Source organism: Canis lupus, chromosome 7 (genome assembly GCF_003254725.2).
Source record: "Canis lupus dingo isolate Sandy chromosome 7, ASM325472v2, whole genome shotgun sequence".
In the NCBI taxonomy this organism is placed as follows: Eukaryota; Metazoa; Chordata; class Mammalia; order Carnivora; family Canidae; genus Canis; species Canis lupus.
This window is the reverse complement of record NC_064249.1, coordinates 30,929,500-30,948,042: the sequence shown is the minus strand read 5'-3', so window position 1 is coordinate 30,948,042 and position 18,543 is coordinate 30,929,500. Positions and strand designations below refer to the sequence as shown.

Below are 18,543 nucleotides of genomic sequence, written 5' to 3'. Positions count from 1 at the left end.
AGAGAAGTGAAATGACTTCTCGAAGGTCACATGGCTAGTAAGTAGTTTTCTAATTTCTAGTTTACCATTGCAGCAACTTGATGTCACACTCTATAGGTAACTCAGGGTATATAGAAGGCAGGGGCTATGTCTTTCTCCTGAGTGGCTCCCTCATTATCTGTTGCCTCTCTTAGGTGTGTTGGCTCTCCAACTTTTCCTCCCTCACTTCCTTGCCACCCTCTCATTCTCTGTGCTGGTGTCCTGTCATCTTGAGCTTTACCCTGACTGATGCAGCCCTTTAGTCCTTCCCTGATCCTTACCGCCTCTTCTCACCTCTCTCTCAAGCCATTTTCCATCTTTATGGATCCTTGAAGTGTGTGGGCATAAAATGAACCCCCATTCTCAGTTGTGGTCATTCTTTGGCAGTCAATTAATGGGTCCCTATTTTGACCGCAGATTGGAGGTTTGGCGACTGGTCAATGGTGGCGCCATATGCATCCTCTGAGATGTGTTCCTTGGTCACTCTTCCCAAAGGAGCCCCCCACTCCAGCCCTGCCAAGTCTCTGCCACACAACCTGTTTGCTTTTTTCCCAGCTCTAACCACTGACATCCCCAAACTTTGTCCATGCTATCCCCTCTGGCATTCCTTCCCCCATCACACCTGCTGTTATAATCCAACTTGTTTTTTAAAGGCCAATGCATGTATCATTACTTTTTCTATGAAGGCTTTCCTGACTTCTTCAGCCAGAAGGGCTCTTCCCTTCTTTGAACTCACACCGCTCTGGATCTCTCTCAGGATACTAACAACATTCTGCCTTATGCTTGAGTTATTTTTGACCTGTGTCTCATTCCTCCTAATAAACTGTGAGCTCATTCATTTATTCAGCCAATTTTTGATGATGCTGTGTGCAGGGCATTGTTCCACTTAGCTAAGAGGAAGGACTGTTTTGAGCATGTAATTATGTATCTTACTAACTTTGGTCAAGTATAGTGCCTGACACATAGTGGGTAATTTGTGAACGGGTAGATAAATGAATGGATAGATGGATGGATGAGGCATAATTATAGAATGTGTGGGATGCTTTGGTTTGCTTTGGTCACGGGAATGGCAAGAGGTGACAAAGTGGGGTAGAGTGGGTTATGTGCTCATTTGAAGTTAATGAAGTTCGTGGATTTTTTTTTTTTTTTTTTTTTTAGAGAGAGTGTGGTGGAGGGAGGGGCAGAGGGCAAAACAGAGAAAATCTTAAGCAGGCTCCACACCTAGCATGGAACCCAATGCGGGGCTGGATCTCACAACTCTGAGATCATAACCTGAGCTGAAATCAAGAATTGGATGCTTAACCAACTGAGCCACCTACGCACCCTGAAGCTCATGGAATTTTTATACCTTCAATCCTTACCACTTGACCATCACCGTGAGTGTGAGTGTGGCGGTGACTGTGGAAGGTGAGTACAACTGTCTGCTTTACTATCCACAGTCATTGCTGTTCAAAAAAATGTAACCCTGGTCACAAGTCATGACTATATCCTTTAGTAGCACCATGGTGCTCTCCTGGCGTCTATCAGAGACCCCTGCCCATTCTACATATCAGGTATTTTTTCCCAGCACCCTCTAGACTGACATGGGGCTGAGATATAGTTTGTTTCATTCTTCTAGATTTTTGGTATCAGATCATCTTCTGGAAAGACTTTGAATAGGTAGCCTTAGGCAGGAGAGTATAGAGAGCAAGCCCCTCAAAACCCTTTTCTTTAGGTCTCTCCATCAATGGAATGTGACCTCCTAACTTTGCTCCTTGGTCAGTGTCCAGCGTCCAGAGAATCTGCCAGGAGGGAAAGAGTTAAGTGGGGCCTGCTTTCAGGTCTGGGTCCTGAGACTGCATTCCTTCCTCCTAGAGATCTGCCAGGCTATGGGGCCAGAGACTAAATTTAGAAGGTAGCTAAGATTTCCTGTTAACAGCTGTCCTGCCCCTCAGAGAAGAAGCACTGAAGAGAGGAGAGAGGTTGTTCCCTCTCACTAGTCAGAACTTTTGACCATTTTATCCGGGTCCCTGAGTCCTTGGGTGACTGCCCTTTGGTGTGGAGGTACAGGCAAGCCAGTGGTGAGTGTGCTTTTCCCTTCATTTTGTCCTGTGAACCCAAGACTTATAAGTAGAAGGGCGGGCTGCCTCGAGTGGTCAGGGCCCAACCATGTGTGGGACCAGCTCCTGAGGGATTTCATGTTCTTTAATAGGCTGTGGGATGGTGCCTGAGTCAAAGGCAATGACTCCTGTGGCCTTGGTTAGAGATACTGAAGAAGGCCAGCTGCACCTCCCCCCAACAGAGGGAAAGGTGTATTTCTGTGTGCAGGTGGGGTGTGTGCTTATATATGTGTCCCCACGTGTGCATATGTGTGAGTACACCTAGGAGTTTCAATAAAGACCTTTCTGATCTAGGGAATTCTGTGCTTTCCAACTAGTTTAGCTATATTAATGTAAACCCAGGACCCCGGTCCCCTCTCTGCTTCCTTACTGGAATCTGAGGAAGGAGCCAAGTTTTCATTTCTTAAATAATGTGACTCTAAGGTGGACAGTTTATATGGCTGAGGTGTGAGTCTTGGCATCCTGGTTAACAGTAGCTGGTCCAAGTTAGACTGGGTTTTTCCCCCGTGGTTCCTTTCCCCACCAAAGTAGTAGCATGTGGTGACCTTCCCCCCTGACATCACTAATATACCCCTTCTCCCCACAAAACCTCCAGAAGCTAATTTCCTAACCACCTTTCTCATGCCAAACTTACAGGGACTGCAGGCTGTCATGGCGACCAGTGGGGACCCAGAGGAGGAGCAGGTAGTCCCAAGTGAAGAGGATGAAGCCGATGTGAGGGCTGTGCAGGCCCAGTACCTCCGGAGCCCCTCCCCCAGCCAGTAAGTGTATACTTGTTGTGCTCCCTACCCCTGCAGCCACAGCAGGAGTGGGCTGGGGAGCAGGATGAGATATGGGCCCCAGGGAGCCTACAGTCACCATGTTAAGTTCATTCATTTAACAAATATTATTGATTATTTTTTATGTGTCATACTTGCTGGAAGAGGCAAATAAGCAGACAGACTACATTGTGATGTGGCATTGTAAGTGCTAGAATCAGTATGTCTCAGGTCTAGTGCAGGGTGGGCCAGGGAAAGTTGGACTTGGATGGGTCCATAGGAAGCTTCCTGGAGGAAGTGATGCTGGACCAGAACCTGATAGGTCTACCTGGAGAGTGATGCTTGACTCACTAGGATTGAGGCTGAATATGGGGATGCTAGACCACAGACTGCATGGGAGGCATCAGGACAGGAAGAGGCATAAGATCAGGCCCTAGTACTAAGATAATTCTGCATCTGTGATCAAGCTGTGTCTTTCAAACTGAGATACGTGCAAACCTGAAGGTAACTGACAATGTGCCCAGGGGGTCGATCAACACGGTGTGTCTTCCTGGAAAGTCCTCTTTATTATATGACACATAATTTAAAATTCTTCTTTACATAACGTTATTGAGGGTGTATTATGAGGTAGATTGGAAAATTTGCATGAAATTGTAAGAAAAACCATGAGACATCAAAGAAATGCTTACTTGCCTGCTGAAGCAATAGGGATGTGTGTCTATCTATTTTCTTCTGCCATAAATCAAAGTAGAGGACATGACTTCTAATATTAGTTCTGTCACCAAATTTATGTGAAGAATCCCTTTAATTCTTGAGCCTATGTCTCCTTATGTATAAAAAAAAAAAAGGAAGGAAAGACCCAACTAAGATAACTTAAGATAACTTTACTTCAAAATATCTATGATTTCTGTTTGACTTCACTTTTCTGAAGTCCTTCTGGAGTCTTGCTGGCTCTTGCTTCTCAGAGCTTGAAAGGCTTCCCCAATGGAATGAAATTCATCACTCATTGGCCAGGACACTTTGTCCAAATGTTGGAGATTTTTCCTTTAAAATTCAGCATTATATTCCCACTCAGAAAACCTATCAGGATAGAGTTTCTAAAATGGATCCCTCCCCTCTCTACACTACCAGGCAAGGCAGAGATAGTTTTGTGTGTGATCGAGGTAGGTGATGGATGGCTTTGTGTAGTAGTTAGCGTAATGCTAGCTGCTTTAGCAAATGGGTATTTTTTTTCTCACTCAAATAAATGCCAAAACAGGTATCTGAGCAGTAATCCAGGAACTGAGACTCCTTCTGTCCTGTAGATCTTCCATTTTAAGGCAGGCTGCTAAAGTTACTGTGCTCATCAGCATCAAGACAAAATGGGAAGAGAATAAAGAATCTCTCGGGAGGTTTTTATGGGCCAGGCCTGAAAATGGCTATTTGTCTTCCGCTCATTTTCCATTGGCTAGAACTCAGCAAAGCCATGCTTTCTTATAAGGGAGGGTGGGAAATGAGGTCCATGAGTCCAGGAAAGAGGAAATGGGTTTGCTAATACATAGCAGTCTCAGCCACAGTATTCCTCTGTGGACAGTTAATATTCATGCTACCTTTTCCCCCCACTCATGAAACTCCCAAGGGAGACAATCCCAAAAGCAGTTTACAAACTGCTACATGCAGTTCAAAGGCTAAGTTCTCTGTATGTAAACTAACTGGAATTTAAATTAAAACTTGAAAGAGGGACGCCTGGGTGGCTTAGCAGTTGAGAGTCTGCCTTCCGCTCAGGGTGTGAACACAGAGTCCCGGGATCGAGTCCCACATTGGGCTCCCCTCAAGGATCCTGCTTCTCCTTCTGCTTGTATCTCTGCCTCTGTCTCTCTGTGCCTCTCATGAATAAATAAATCAAATCTTTAAAAAAAAAAAAAAGGAAACTTGAAAGAAAAAAAAAAAAACGCTAGGTTCTCTGGAGGGTATGCATCCTCTTGCCCAGGTCAGAGTGCAGCACCTGGTTGTCTGCAAAACAAGCTCCCAGTTGATAAAAGGAGGAGTGGGAGGCATAGCAGTCATCAGCCCATATAATTAATGAGCATGTTTGCCTGAGAGGCGGGAAGATCTCCTAGATTTAACCTTGATTTGACTCTCAGGGCTGCATTCCCTAGTGCTGTTCTCGGTGGCCTCTAGCTCCACCCTCTGGGCCTTTTTCCTTGTCTGTTATCCTCTAGAGCCACATCTGATCTGAGGTTAGAGAGTGTGTTTTCCTTAAAGGCTATATAGCTTTCATAGACTAGTCCTGCTTATGGAAATTTGGGGGCCCGAGGGTTGTTTAAGGCTGAAAGCAGCCAAAGGCTTTTTAAGGACACTGGATTCTTTGAAAATAGGATCCCTTCAAAAACTTAATAGGTTTCTCGATGAATACCTACCATTTGCTTCAATGTGGATGGAACTGGAGGGTATTATGCTGAGTGAAGAAAGTCAATCAGAGAAGGACAATCATTATATAGGTTCACTCATACGGGGAATATAAAAAATAGTGAAAGGGATTATAGGGGAAAGGAGATAAAATGAGTAGGAAAAATTAGAGAGGGTGACAAACCATGAGAGACTCCTAACTCTGGGAAACGAACAAGGGGTAGTGGAAGGGGAGGTGGGCGGGGGGATGGGGTGACTGGGTGACGGGCACTGAGGGGGGCACTTGATGGGAGGAGCACTGGGTCTTTTTTTTTTTTTTTTTTTAGGAGCACTGGGTCTTATGCTATATGTTGGCAAATCGAACTCCAACAGAAAAATATACATTAAAAAAAAAAACTTAATAGGTTTCTGATGGATATAGACCAGACAACCTCACGTGTCAGAAACCACACATGAAGTTCTTTCTTAGATACAATTTTTCTGTCTTGATTTCTTTCTTTGCCTCCTTGTCTGCATACTTTACTATCTAAGCTTAAGCTATTATCTGCAGAAGGTATCTGAAACTTTAAATGTGAATGGGAAGTCCAGGAGGTGTGTTGTGCATTTATAGCATAATTGTTAGAAGTTCTACAACATAAGGTATAACTAACAAGCAAATGAGGGGAGGATGCAAAGCTAAAATATGATCAACCCGAAAGAAGGCAAGTAAGAAGAGAAAAAGAGTACAGAGGAAGCATAACAAATGATAAGAGAGGAGTAGGATGGTAGATTTAAACCCAAGTGTGGAAATAATTACTTTAAACCTAATAAAAATGAAATACTCCAATTTAAAGCATAATAAAATCATAATAAAAATACTCCAATTAAAAGTATTAAACTGGGATGTCTGGGTGGCTCAGTGGTTGAGCATCTGCCTTTGGCGGAGGGTGTGATCCCGGGGTCCTGGGATCAAGTCCTGCTTTGGGCTCACCAACAGGGAGCCTGCTTCTCCTTTGGCCTATGTGTCTGCTTCTTGCTCTGTACCTCTCATGAATAAATAAAATCTTAAAAAAATATTAAGCTAATACTCCAATTGTCAGAGTTAGTGTTTTTTAAAAAGCCTACATGCTGTTTACAAGAGACACGCCTTAAGAAATAGAGATATATGAGGGGCACCCGACTGGCTCCGTCAGTGTAGTGGACAGCTCCTGATCTTAGGGTCATGAATTCCAGCCCCACACGGGGTATGGATCCTACTTCAAATTTTTAAAAAAAAGAGAGATATACAAAGATTAACAAGGACTAGAAAACCTCTACTACACTGTTCCAATTACAGTTGCTCTTGTATCTTCAAAACTTAGTGGCATAAAACAACCACTGTTTCGTGTTCACAATCAGGAACCTCACAAGGTACAGAAGTGTGGCACATCTTTACTCTAAGATGTCTAGGGCCCCAGCTGGAAAGACTTTCGGCCCAGGAGGACTTAAGAAGAAGGATGACTCAACAACTGAGGGCTGGTAGCTTAGTGGCTTCTTCACAAGTATGACACTTCATTTCCAGCCCTTAGCCAGGCTGTTGGCTAGAGCACCTAACGTGGTCTTTTCCTATGGGCTCTCCACATGGGCCAGTTCGGGCTTTCTCATAGCCTGGTAGCCAAATGCCAAGGGTTAGCATCCAAGAGAACAAGGCAAACATGCACTGAGTTTCATGACCTAGCCTCAGGGGTCATGTACAGGACCCCAGAGGTTCAAAAGGAGGCAACATAAATTCCGCCAGCATTACAGGAGTACCAGCGTCACACTGAAGAGAAGTGGGATGGGAAATAGCAGGGCCGTTTTGGGGAAATACAAACTGCCACAATCACAGACACTGATTAAAGGTATTTGTTGATTTCAGACAAGGAAGAATTTAAGACAGGCATTACCAGAGACGAAGAAGGATGTTTCACAGTGATCAAAGGTGTGGTTCACCAGGAAGATGTAATCATTTAAAATTTCTATGATCTGGGGCACGTGGGTGGCTCAGTCAGTTAAACCTCCAACCATTGATTTCAGCTCAGCAAGGAGTCTGCTTGAGATTCTCTCTCCCCCCTCCCTCTGCCTCTTCCCCCCATTCTGCTCATGCTCTTTCTCTCCCTCTCTCTCTCAAATAATACATACATCTTTTCTAAACAAATAAATAAAATTTCTGAGATCTAATAATGTAGTCTTAAAATGTGCAAAGCAAAAAATTGACAGAACTAAAGAAAAAAATAAAATCCGCAATCTTAGTCAAACATAAAATTTTTAAAAAACAATCTCAGCAACCAATGGTATGAGACAAACAAAAAATCATTAAGAATATAGGAAGGAAGAGCCTGGTGGCTCAATCAGGTAAGCATCTGACTCTTGATTTCCACTCAGGTCATGATCTCAGGGTCATGAGCTTGAGCCCCGCATGGGGCTCCATGCTCAGCAAGAAACCTGCTTCTCTCCCTTCTCTGCCCGTCCCTCCACATTCACACACACATAGTCTCTCTCTCTAAAATGAGTAAATATTTTCTAAAAAGAATATGAGAAGTTTGAGCAAAACAATAAGCAATGTTTACCTAGTTGGCACTTATAGAACATGTACCCAATAAGTTTAGGATACATATTCTTATCGCATGCACATGGAACATTTATCAAAATAGATCATATTCTGGCCATACATGTATCAACAAATTTTTCATGCTTGAAGTCATATAAAATATATTCTTTTACTTTGGAAGATTGAAGCTAGAAATCAATAAAAGCATAAATATATAATTGAAATTCTGACTAAAACCACAACTCAATACTACTGCATATTCACTAGGCCATCTAAAATTAAAACCCAATGATAGCAACTATAAATGAGGATGTAAAACAATCAGAACTCCATTCATAGCCGGGGAGAGTGTAAATTAGTACAACCACTTGGAAAACTCTTTCATAGTAACTACTAAAGCTCAACATATGCCTGTCCTGTAACCCAGCAGGCTCATTCCTGATACATACTTAACAGAAATAAGTACATTTGTGCATCAGAAGAGAAGTCAAGGAATGTTTTATTAGCTAACAGTCATTAAGGGTATAAATGTGTAAGCAAGTTGATAAACTGTCCAATTAACAGTAGGCTGGATAAATAAAGTTGGGTATATATGTTTTTAAATGCTGCCTTAGGGAATAAACATGTTTAAGTGTGTATCACGTTGGTGTGATTGAGTTTCTCAGATTATTGGTTGGGAAAGGCAGTGAGCACTGGATGCACAGGTGAGAAGTGGGTCACTCATTGCAAGGGGAGGTAGGAGACAGGGAAGGCCAATTCTGGTGGTTTCACAGTTTCAGAGAAAGTTAGCTTGCCACATACAGAATAGAAGCAGTTGTTTGTAATTGAGCAGTTCCAGTGATACTCAATCTTTAGCCCATCCAGCTGCCAGTCTCACTCCTGGGAAAAATCAGGCTCAACCTGAAAGCCCCACTTACATGTGGAATGGGCTGAGCTTTTGCATGGCCCCACATACAGAGCCAAATTTTCTCCTGCTGAATCCTGTTGGTTTTGATGCTCTTCTTGGTTTGTATAGGCTCCTTAACAATTGGTTTTTGAAGCTGATCCCAAATTAGCTAGCCCCCTTCAGAGATTTTCAAGGGAGGCAAGCACACAGTGACACTTGGTGGGCTATCCCTTCCTGCAATAATCATCATAAAACCTTCCCATAATAATCATCATAGTTAAACTTCAGGTATAAACTATTACAGCTGCACTGGCTTTTGAGTTATCATTCAGTCTGCACTACAGACCCAGGCCTAAACCACCACAGATGAATGAATCCATAGTATCTTTAAAAATGAAAAGGCAGGGATCCCTGGGTGGTGCAGCGGTTAAGCGCCTGCCTTTGGCCCAGGGCGCGATCCTAGAGACCCGGGATCGAATCACACGTCAGGCTCCCGGTGCATGGAGCCTGCTTCTCTCTCTGCCTCTCTCTCTCTCTCTCTGTGTGTGTGACTATCATAAATAAATAAAAATTTAAAAAAATGAAAAGGCAATCCACAGTCTAGAAGAAAAATTCACAAATCACATATCTGATAAAGCGCTTGTACCCAGAAGATATTTTTTAAAACTCCTCAAAACCCAGTAAAAAAGAAACAAACAACCAATTTTAAAAATGAACAAAAGATTTGAACAGATACTTCACCAGAGAAGGTATGTGGCTGGCAAATAAGCACATGAAAAGATCCAAAATGCTCAATTTTGAGGGGAATGCAAATTAAAACCACAGTGGGATACAATTACACACCCATAGAATACCTAAAGTTAAAAAGCCTGACCATACCAAATATCAGTGAGAATGTGGAGTACCTGAAACAAGCCCGCTATTGGTGGAAATGTAAAATGGTACAACCATTTTATAAACTTTTTTTAAAAAGTTGACCATACACCTGCTTAAATGTACACCTACACCTATATGATCTACTCATTCTACTCCTGGGTATTTACTCAAGAGAAATGAAAGCCTACATCCATACCAAGACTTGTACATGAATGTTCAGAGCAACTTTATTTGCAATAGCTTAGACAAGCCAAACGTCCATCAACCAGTGGATGGATAAATACAGTGTACTGTGGTAAATTTATACCCCAGAATACTATTCAGCAGAAAAAAGGAATGAAGTATTGATTCGTACGACAACACAGATGAATCTCTTATGCTAAATGAAAGCAGTCAGACATAAAAGAGTACATACCATATGATTCAATTTATATTAAAAATCCAGGAAATGCAAATGACTCTCTATAGTGTTAGAAAGCAAATCAGTGGTTGCCTGGGGAGCCCGGGGCTGGGGGCGCGGAGAGGGGGGCTTACGATGGGGCACAAGGGAACTTCGGAGGAGCATAGGGAGGTTCACAGTCTTGATTGTGGTGATGGTTTCACAGGTATATACATGTGTCAAATGTTAACCACTCTGTACACATTAAATATGTGATGTTTATATAATAATTATACCTCAAAAAGCTGTGCTTCTTTTGCGTTTTTTTTTTTTTTTTAAAGCTATGAGAGGGGAAATAACAGTCTCTTCTAGGAGGCAGTGCGATGCTATGGAAAGAACTTCAAGGGCAGCCTGGTGGCTCAGAGGCTTAGCGCCACCTTTGGCCCAAGGGCGTGATCCTGGAGACCCAGGATCAAGTCCCATGTCAGGCTCCCTGCGTGGAGCCTGCTTCTCCCTCTGCCTGTGTCTCTGCCTCTCTCTCTCTCTCCCTCTCTGTGTCTCTCATGAATAAATGAGTAAATAAAATCTTAAAAAAAAAACTTAAATAGTATAACTGAGGCCAAAATTGAAGTCAGCTCTGCTGTACCACTTACTAAGCTCTGCTCTACCACTTACTAGCCATGAGAGCTTGTTCAAGTTATAAAATTGGAATAGTTTACCCAGTGGTAGAAATTAAACAATATAATATAACATATGCTGTTTATAATATATAAGATATGTAACATATATTATTATAACATGTATATAACATGTGTAAACATGTATCATATTAGGTATTGAAATATGGTGATTCTCTTTCCTGTTCCTTCCAGTGAAAGATATCTGACAGTAACTCATGATGTCAAGAAATTTTTATTTAACCAGAGACCTACATGTTCTAGTTAAATAAAATACCATGTTTCTCTCATTCTGCTCTAAGCAAATACTGTATTCTGAGCAACTGATCATCACCATTGCTGTTGGTCTCCAGCCAGCACAGTCCCTCCTGTACTTAATTTGTGCTTGAAATTCCATCCTTCTTGTTTTATCTCTGTAGTTAAAAGCTTGAGCCTTTTTAAAATTAAATATACAGAGTCAGCAGATACCCCACCCACCTGGTTTCCTAAGGCTACTCTACCAAATTACCACAAACTGAGTTGCCTATAAACAGCATATATTCTCCCATAGGGGTGCCTGGGTGGTTCAGTGGGTGAGTGTCTGTCTTCTGCTCAGGTTACGATCCTGGGGTCCTGGAATCCAATACTGCATCAAGCTCCCTGCTCAGTGGGGAGCATGCTACTCCTTCTGCCTATGTCTCTGCCTCTCTGTGTCTCTCATAAATAAATAAATAAAATAAATAAATAAATAAATAAATAAATAAATAAATAAATAAATAAATCTTTAAAACAACAACAATAACAAAAGACATATTCTCCCATAGTTTTAGAGGCCAGAAGTCTGAAATCAAGGTGTTGGCAGCACCACCCTCCCTCTGAAGGCTCTAGGAGGACTTCCTGGCCTCTCCAGCTTCTGGCGGCTCCAACAGTTTCTTGGCTGTGGCTCTGTCCCTCCAACCTCTGCCTCCATCTTCTTCTGTCTTCTCTTTCTCTGTGTGCCCTTTTTAAGGACATTTGCCATCGGTCTTAGGGCCCATCCTAATCCACAATGATCTCATCTCAAGATCCTTTACCGAATTATATCTACTGTCATCCTTTTTCCAAATAAAATTACATTCACAGGTTCTGGGAGACCTACCTTTTTGGGATACCACCATTCAACTTACTACAGCCCTAGATCCAGCCCCGGGGAGACATAACTGGACTCTGCTGTGCAACCAGGATAGGGCCTTGCAAAGTCTACCCCGTGCTGTAGACTAGAAGCCACGGCTGATCAATCAGAGCTAGCTGCGGGATGAAGTCAGCTTGCTGCCCTGGCAGGGCGTCTTAACATCTCCAACCTCACCAGTAAATCGCCTCCTGGGGTGAATCAAGAATCTGAGAAAGAGGGAGAGGCAGTGGATAGAGGCGTCAGATCTTCATTTTTGTCTGGCTTAGGCACTGACCTCAAATGCCTTAAATTCAAACCCATGTCTGTGAAGCATTCTTTCTGGAAGAAAGCCTTTGGCAAGAGATTATTCCATCTCCCCATGAGACTAATTTCCCTAGGTAATTTATGAGTTAACACTAAAATTTAAAACCTCCTGTCCAGGGGGGCAAGTTGGCGGGGTTTGCCTGTCTCTGTGATCTCCATCAGACCTTGCCAGTCATCCAGACGAGCACAGGCTAAGAAATCAGTGTGCTTGTGCGGTGAACCGAGGACGCTATAGCCCCCCAAGCCCTCCCATACTGCAGGGGCTCCGGAGCCCCCCTCTGCCTCTCCTCTTCCTCTTCAGCAATCACCAGTTTTCTCTTCCATTCCAAATGAAGGACCAGACTCCTTTATCCTTCTCTTGCTCTGATTTGGAGAATGTTTTTTCTGTTTTGCCTTGATTTCTTTCCAAGTTAAAGTTCATTTCTGGCTTTGGCTTTTCAGATCTGGAATTCTTAAGCCTTTGAAGTTTCTAGAACTCCTTGGTCATCTGCTCAGGCTGCCTGTCATGAAGGCATCTTCCCCTCCACCTTCAGCCAAGTTCCTTTACAGTGAGGTCTCTGTGGCCGGTAGGGGCAGGTGGGACAGGCAATCGGGGCGTGGAGTGTCCTTGGGAACTGGCTATTCCTAGCTACCCTTTCTCTTTTGTATTTCTTTTTCCGTGAAGACTTTTCCGGCTTCCACAAGGCCTGCCAGAAGCAGCTTGCTATAAATCAATTTGCTTTTGTTTACTGACTTCTCTCTTTCTTTGGAACCTGAACTTTGCCCATGTGGTCACTTTCTCTGAAGCGAATGAACACTTAGAAGAAACTCAGAAATCTGTTCCTTTTTTGCAAAAGCCAAATCAAGATAGACACCCCCTCCTGGGCCTCTGCCTCCATTTCATTTCCAAGGGACTCCTTGAAATGACGTGATCAGCTGGCAGGAGGGGGTCTGGGTTGAAGGACTTCTGTGCCTTGACAGCATGGCAATTGGTTTAAAGCAGTGGCTTTTAAACTTCAGTGACTGTAATCCACGGTAGGATGTGCCACTTACTTCTCAACTCAGAACATACATTCAGGTCTGTATAAATAAAAAAGTAGATTTTACAAGATTATATTTACCTTAAAACGGATAGTGCTCTGTACTCTTTTTCTCTCTTTCTCTCTCCCTCCTTCCTTCTCCAGATGCTGGGCAGGACCCATTGAATTGATTTTATGATACACTAACGGGCCACAGTCCGCAATTTTGTAAAACATGGGTTTAAAGAAAACGGCACCAGTCTCCCGCTCTTGGTTAGGAAGTCCATCAAACTCTGCTTTATTGTTTCTCTTTCAAATCACCCTCAAGGCTTTTTAGCTGCTGCTTGGTGATCCTGTGATGAGGTGTGTATCGATCCTAGATTCTCTCCTTCCCTGCCTGTCTTTTTGAGCAGCCAGCCCTTGCCGCTTTCCAATCAGGGTCTGGGTGTCATTTCATTCTGTCTCAGGTCTGCGGGGGGTAGGCATGGACATGGTCATAAATCAAAACCTCTAGGGCCACTGTCTCACTGACCTTGCAAATATATACAGGGACAATTGTTCAGGTCTCGCTCTCCTTCCTCCTTTCTTTCCCTGCAGTCCTGCTTCTCCCTGGAAAACAAAGGAACCGCTCCTTGATGCCTAAACTTTGTTCTCCACTTGGGTCCTTTTGGGTCCCACCCCCACATCTGACATGGTAAACTGCCTCCGTGGCAAAACAATTTAGGACTGTTAGGTTTACATTTCCTTTTCTTTTAGCAGTTGACTCATAGTTTACATCCTATACTCAACACTACATAATGCTGAGCTCACTTTACTATTGTTCACATGGTTGCATCAGCAGCTAGGAAGAGACACATTGTGGGGCTGGGGAGAGAATCTGTTCTTCACACCCCTCTTTTCTCAATCACAAAATCTCCAACTTCTGAAAAGTGTACTGGGTAGAGTCTTCAAGGGTGTCCTACTCACTGACTCATTAGAAGAAGTTCAATCTTGGGTGCTTGGGTGACTCAGTGGTGAGCATCTGCCTTTGGCTCAGGTTGTGATCCCGGGATTCTGGGCTCCTGCTTCTCCCTCTACCTGTGTCTCTGCCTCTCTGTATCTCTCATGAATAAATAAATAAAATCTTTTAAAAAAGAAGAAAAGAAGAAGGAGAAAAAGTTCAATCTTGACAACCCCTAAGAAGAAGGATATTTCTCCATCATTTCTATTTTCAAATTTTAATTTCAAATTCTCCCCTATCGAACTCACAGCCTCAGAGATTAGGTATATTTAGGACAGATTCTCAGGTCCCTATATTTGTCACGTGAGAACAAATCCACACCACCTGAAATCAGTGTTGTTTAGGGAAAATGTCATGATAATAGGCTTGTCAATGGCTCCAGGAAGGAATCCAGGTGGCACGGCCAGGTGAATTCTTCCCAAACCTTTCTTCACACCTGACAGGTGAGGGCTCCTTCTCTGCCCCTTTCCAGTTCATGCCCATTGTTGGGAATACTGATTATGGATGTGAGAAGGCTGCCTCCAAGTGCACAGCTGTGGAAGCCTACAGAGAAACAGAGAAAACCTACCCGTGGGAGAAATGAGAAGCTGTGCCAGGAGAAAGCCCTTCTCATCCCTACGTAGTGATTCTCCACTATTTACCTGGTCAGAGTTTTGCTTTGGTTTCCACCCCTAACCTCATTTTACATAATATTGACCCTTAATAAACAAAAGGATTATTTTACAAATAATAGTATAAATAAAAAATAATGGTATAAATAATTGTTTATTAATGAAGGAATTAACCCCCTTAATAAATATTGTTTATTTACAAGGATATCACTCATATGTATATAAAATTTGAGGTTCTGACTTTAGTTTTATGGAATGTTGCTATTTTAATACTGAGACCGCCCTGAAACCTGGACCCAAACGTCCACAGGGTCTGGTGTGGTGGTGGGGCTTGCTCTCATATTGGTGTTACTTTGTTGTTACTTCCCAACTGCAACAATTCCAGGTCATTCAATGATATTTATTAGGTTCTACGTTCACTATTAGGGAGAAGATGCCTTAGCATTTTCTCAAATCTCACTTCTTAGCCCTTGGAATAACACAGCTCCTGTTATCTGTTGCTGCTTAACAAATTTACCCCAAAACATAATGACTTAAGACAATGATTTTATTTTGCTCCCCTTTTGGTGGGCTAAGAATTTGGACAGAAGCCTACTGGGCAGCTTGTCTGTGTAGAGTCGGCTGTGGTGGCTTGACAGGTGGAGGAGTAAGTGACTCATCCATGTGGCTGGAAGCTCAGCATGAACTGCTGACCATTGGCTTTTTCAGCTTGGTGGTCTTCTCACATGACAGCTCAGGGCTTCCAAAGAGAGCCAGGAAGGAGAAGCTGCCTTTAAGACTGGGGCCAGACAATGCTATAGTGTCACTTCTACCATATTCTGTTGGTAAAAGCGGTCACAGAGACCACCCAGATTCAAAGGAGGTGTGAGGAGTGTCATAGATCCGGGCCACCTTTAATCCACCCTAGGAAAAAATTGCAAACTGTCAACATTGGCCTCCAAGATCGTATGCAATGTGGCCTCACAAGGGCAGAGAATGAGCATGAACAGAACATAGTTAGAACCTTGGTTTTCCTTCTGAGCTTGCTACTGGTATCCCAGTAAAATGTTGAGCAAGTAGCGAATACTTGATAAGTGCCTGTTGCTAATTGTTGAAACTGCTACATCACCATAAATATGGTACTATACTGAGGACTAGTTCAGTCTGTGAATCAGAAAATCCCTTCTACGCATTTAGTCTGTGCCAGACATTGTATTAGGTGCTGGGAACACAGTCATCAAAGTACCAGTCATGGTGCCTGCCTCATAGAGGGTATGATTTAGTAAAGGAAACAGGGATTTATCAAATGATTTCACAAATAAAAGTAAAATTGCACCTGATAGCAGCACCATAAAGGAAAGGTACTTCGTGCAATGAGAGAGGTAGAGACCAGAGGAGTGATGATTGGACTAAGATGTGCAAGATAGGTAAGGGGGGAAGCACTGAGCATGTAGGCGGTGGAAATGGGCTTCTGGAAAGTCCCAGGGCAAAAGGAAGCTTGGTGAGGATGGAAAGCCAAAAGAAGATTAGTGTGAGGAGTGAGCCAGAGGGAAGCCAGTGTGAGCTGAGGCTGGAGAGGAGAAAGCAGCCAGAGATGGCAGGGCCCTGAAGACCATTGGGTTTGCTCCTCAAGGTGATATGTGGACACCTTGCCCAATACCCAGCAAATCCCATGCATTCTTCCATCTGTCTGTCTGTTCGTCCCTCTACCCATCTGTCTGCCCACCATCCATTTGGTCTATTCTTAGTTGGCCGATCACTTTCCATGTGCTGGCGATACAGAAGTAAATAAAATGACCTTAGGTGTGCCTTTACAGAGCTCATGCCCATGCTTGCCAAGCGTTCACTCTTTACTACTACCCTCCAAATAATGAGACCTCACTGATTCTTTTTTTTTTTTTTTAATTTATGATAGTCACACAGAGAGAGAGAGAGAAAGAGAGAGAGAGAGGCAGAGACACAGGCAGAGGGAGAAGCAGGCTCCATGCACCGGGAGCCCGACGTGGGATTCGATCCCGGGTCTACCAGGATCGCGCCCTGGGCCAAAGGCAGCCGCCAAACCGCTGCACCACACAGGGATCCCAAGACCTCACTGATTCTAATAAGCAAGGATACTATCCTGTACGCTTCACCCTGAATCCACCCCCACTTCCCAGTCATACTTATATAAAAATGCATCTTCTTGAGTACTTAGAATATTAGAGGAGTACTTGATGCTAGAATGGGAATCCAACACGACTTTTCTTGGAAATCCATCAGGAACTACCAACAATAATGCCACATTGTGCTGTCCCTTTTGCTGCATTGACAAGTCTAGCCACATTCGGGGTAGAGTCATAGGCTCCTTTCTTTTGCCAAAGATTTTTTTTTCTCCATAGCTTGACTAGCCCTGAGCACACCATTCTCCCAAGGGAGGACTCTCGTGTGGATTTCTACGATGGGAAAATTGTTCTGTTAATCAGTTCAACTAAACTTATCTTTGCTCAAGGTAGCTCCATGCAGTTCAGCCAGACTCAGTACAACTCAACTCAGTCCATCCATTCATCTATCTATTCATCAATCCATGCTTTCAACAAGTATTTTTTAAGTACTTTTCCGAGTTGAAGTCTATGTTTGGCTTGGGGATCCACCAATCAACTTACCTCCTCTGTCTAATCTAAATGGTATATTGTGGTGAGGAGCAGATTGGACTTTGAGCAGGATTGCCCTATGTTTGCATCCTGCCTTTTATTTATTGGATTGGAGAATTTCATTAGGTTATCTGGGCCACAATTTACTCTTTTTATTTTTATTTTTTTAATTTAATTTAATTTATTCTTGAGAGACACAGAGAGAAGCAGACTTCCTGCGGGGAGCCTGATGTGGGACTCAATCCCAGAACCCCAGGATCATGACCTGAGCCAAAGGCAGAATCTCAACCACTGAGCCACCCACGTTCCCCAATTTCCTAATTTTAAAGTGGAATAATAATACCTACTGTGTGAGAATTTCATCAGGATTAAATTCATAGAAGGCACTCAAAAATGGTATCCATTCCCAGAACAATGGATGAAAATAACCAATGAACATCATTGGGAAGTTTCTAAACACCATGAACCAAAAGATCCTATGGGTTTTAATAAAGATAAAATAGGTCACTTATAAGAATCAGGAAACACATTGACTTCAGACATTTAAAAGCAAAAAGACAGTAGAACAGAGGTTCCAGTCCTGGCTAAGATGGCAGACACACCCTCCACTCTCCCATGGACTGCCTTTATAAAACCTGAACAGAAGGATACAGCAACTGTTTGAAGATTTTGAAAAGTAAATAGTAGCAGACAGATTGAGGAAGAGAGAATTCAAAGTACAACCAAATCAGCAATGTCAATATCATTTTTTCCCCCCTCTGGAATACCCAGACATGACTCAAGGCAATGTGACAGCAATGGAAACAATAGCCCGAGGTGCCTAAAATATGGAATATTTTTCAACAATAAATTATTGATTAATGCAAAAGAATAGATGACTTGTAGATGCATTTTGCTAAGTGAAATAAGCCAAGTCTCAAAGGCTGTGATATGATTCAATTTATATAACATTCTGGGACAAGCCACACTGTAAGGACAGAAAGCAGATCAGTGATTGGCAAGGGATGAGGTTAAGGGAGGCATTGACTCTAAAGAAGTAGCACAAGGGAATTTTTGTGATGGAAGAAAATGGTATCCATTAAATTCTCTCACTTTTTCTTTAATCTTTTTGGACCTAAAGGAAAGAGTAAGCAAAAACAAAACAAAACAAAAAAAAGAACCAAAACTTACCCCAATGCCTGGAAAAGAGAAGAACCCATAAGGTCGTGGGTGGGGGGTAGCACCCACTGTGATACTGTGGTCT

General features: G+C 42.9%; 1 protein-coding gene across 2 annotated transcripts in view; it reads left to right on the top strand.

Moving 5' to 3' along the window:
- The first annotated feature begins 1,837 nt into the window (after positions 1-1,837).
- Positions 1,838-18,543, top strand: part of STYXL2 (serine/threonine/tyrosine interacting like 2) — a 31,084-nt gene continuing 14,378 nt past the window's right edge. The window contains exons 1-3 of one of the 2 annotated variants that reach the window (XM_035719383.2): positions 2,065-2,078; positions 2,754-2,878; positions 7,140-7,202. In XM_035719383.2, the coding sequence (XP_035575276.2) occupies positions 7,183-7,202 (20 nt within the window). In that variant the 5' untranslated portion in view covers positions 2,065-2,078; positions 2,754-2,878; positions 7,140-7,182. Of the gene's footprint in view, positions 2,079-2,753; positions 2,879-7,139; positions 7,203-18,543 lie in introns of both variants that reach the window. The other variant, XM_025430480.3, reaches the window with a different exon arrangement.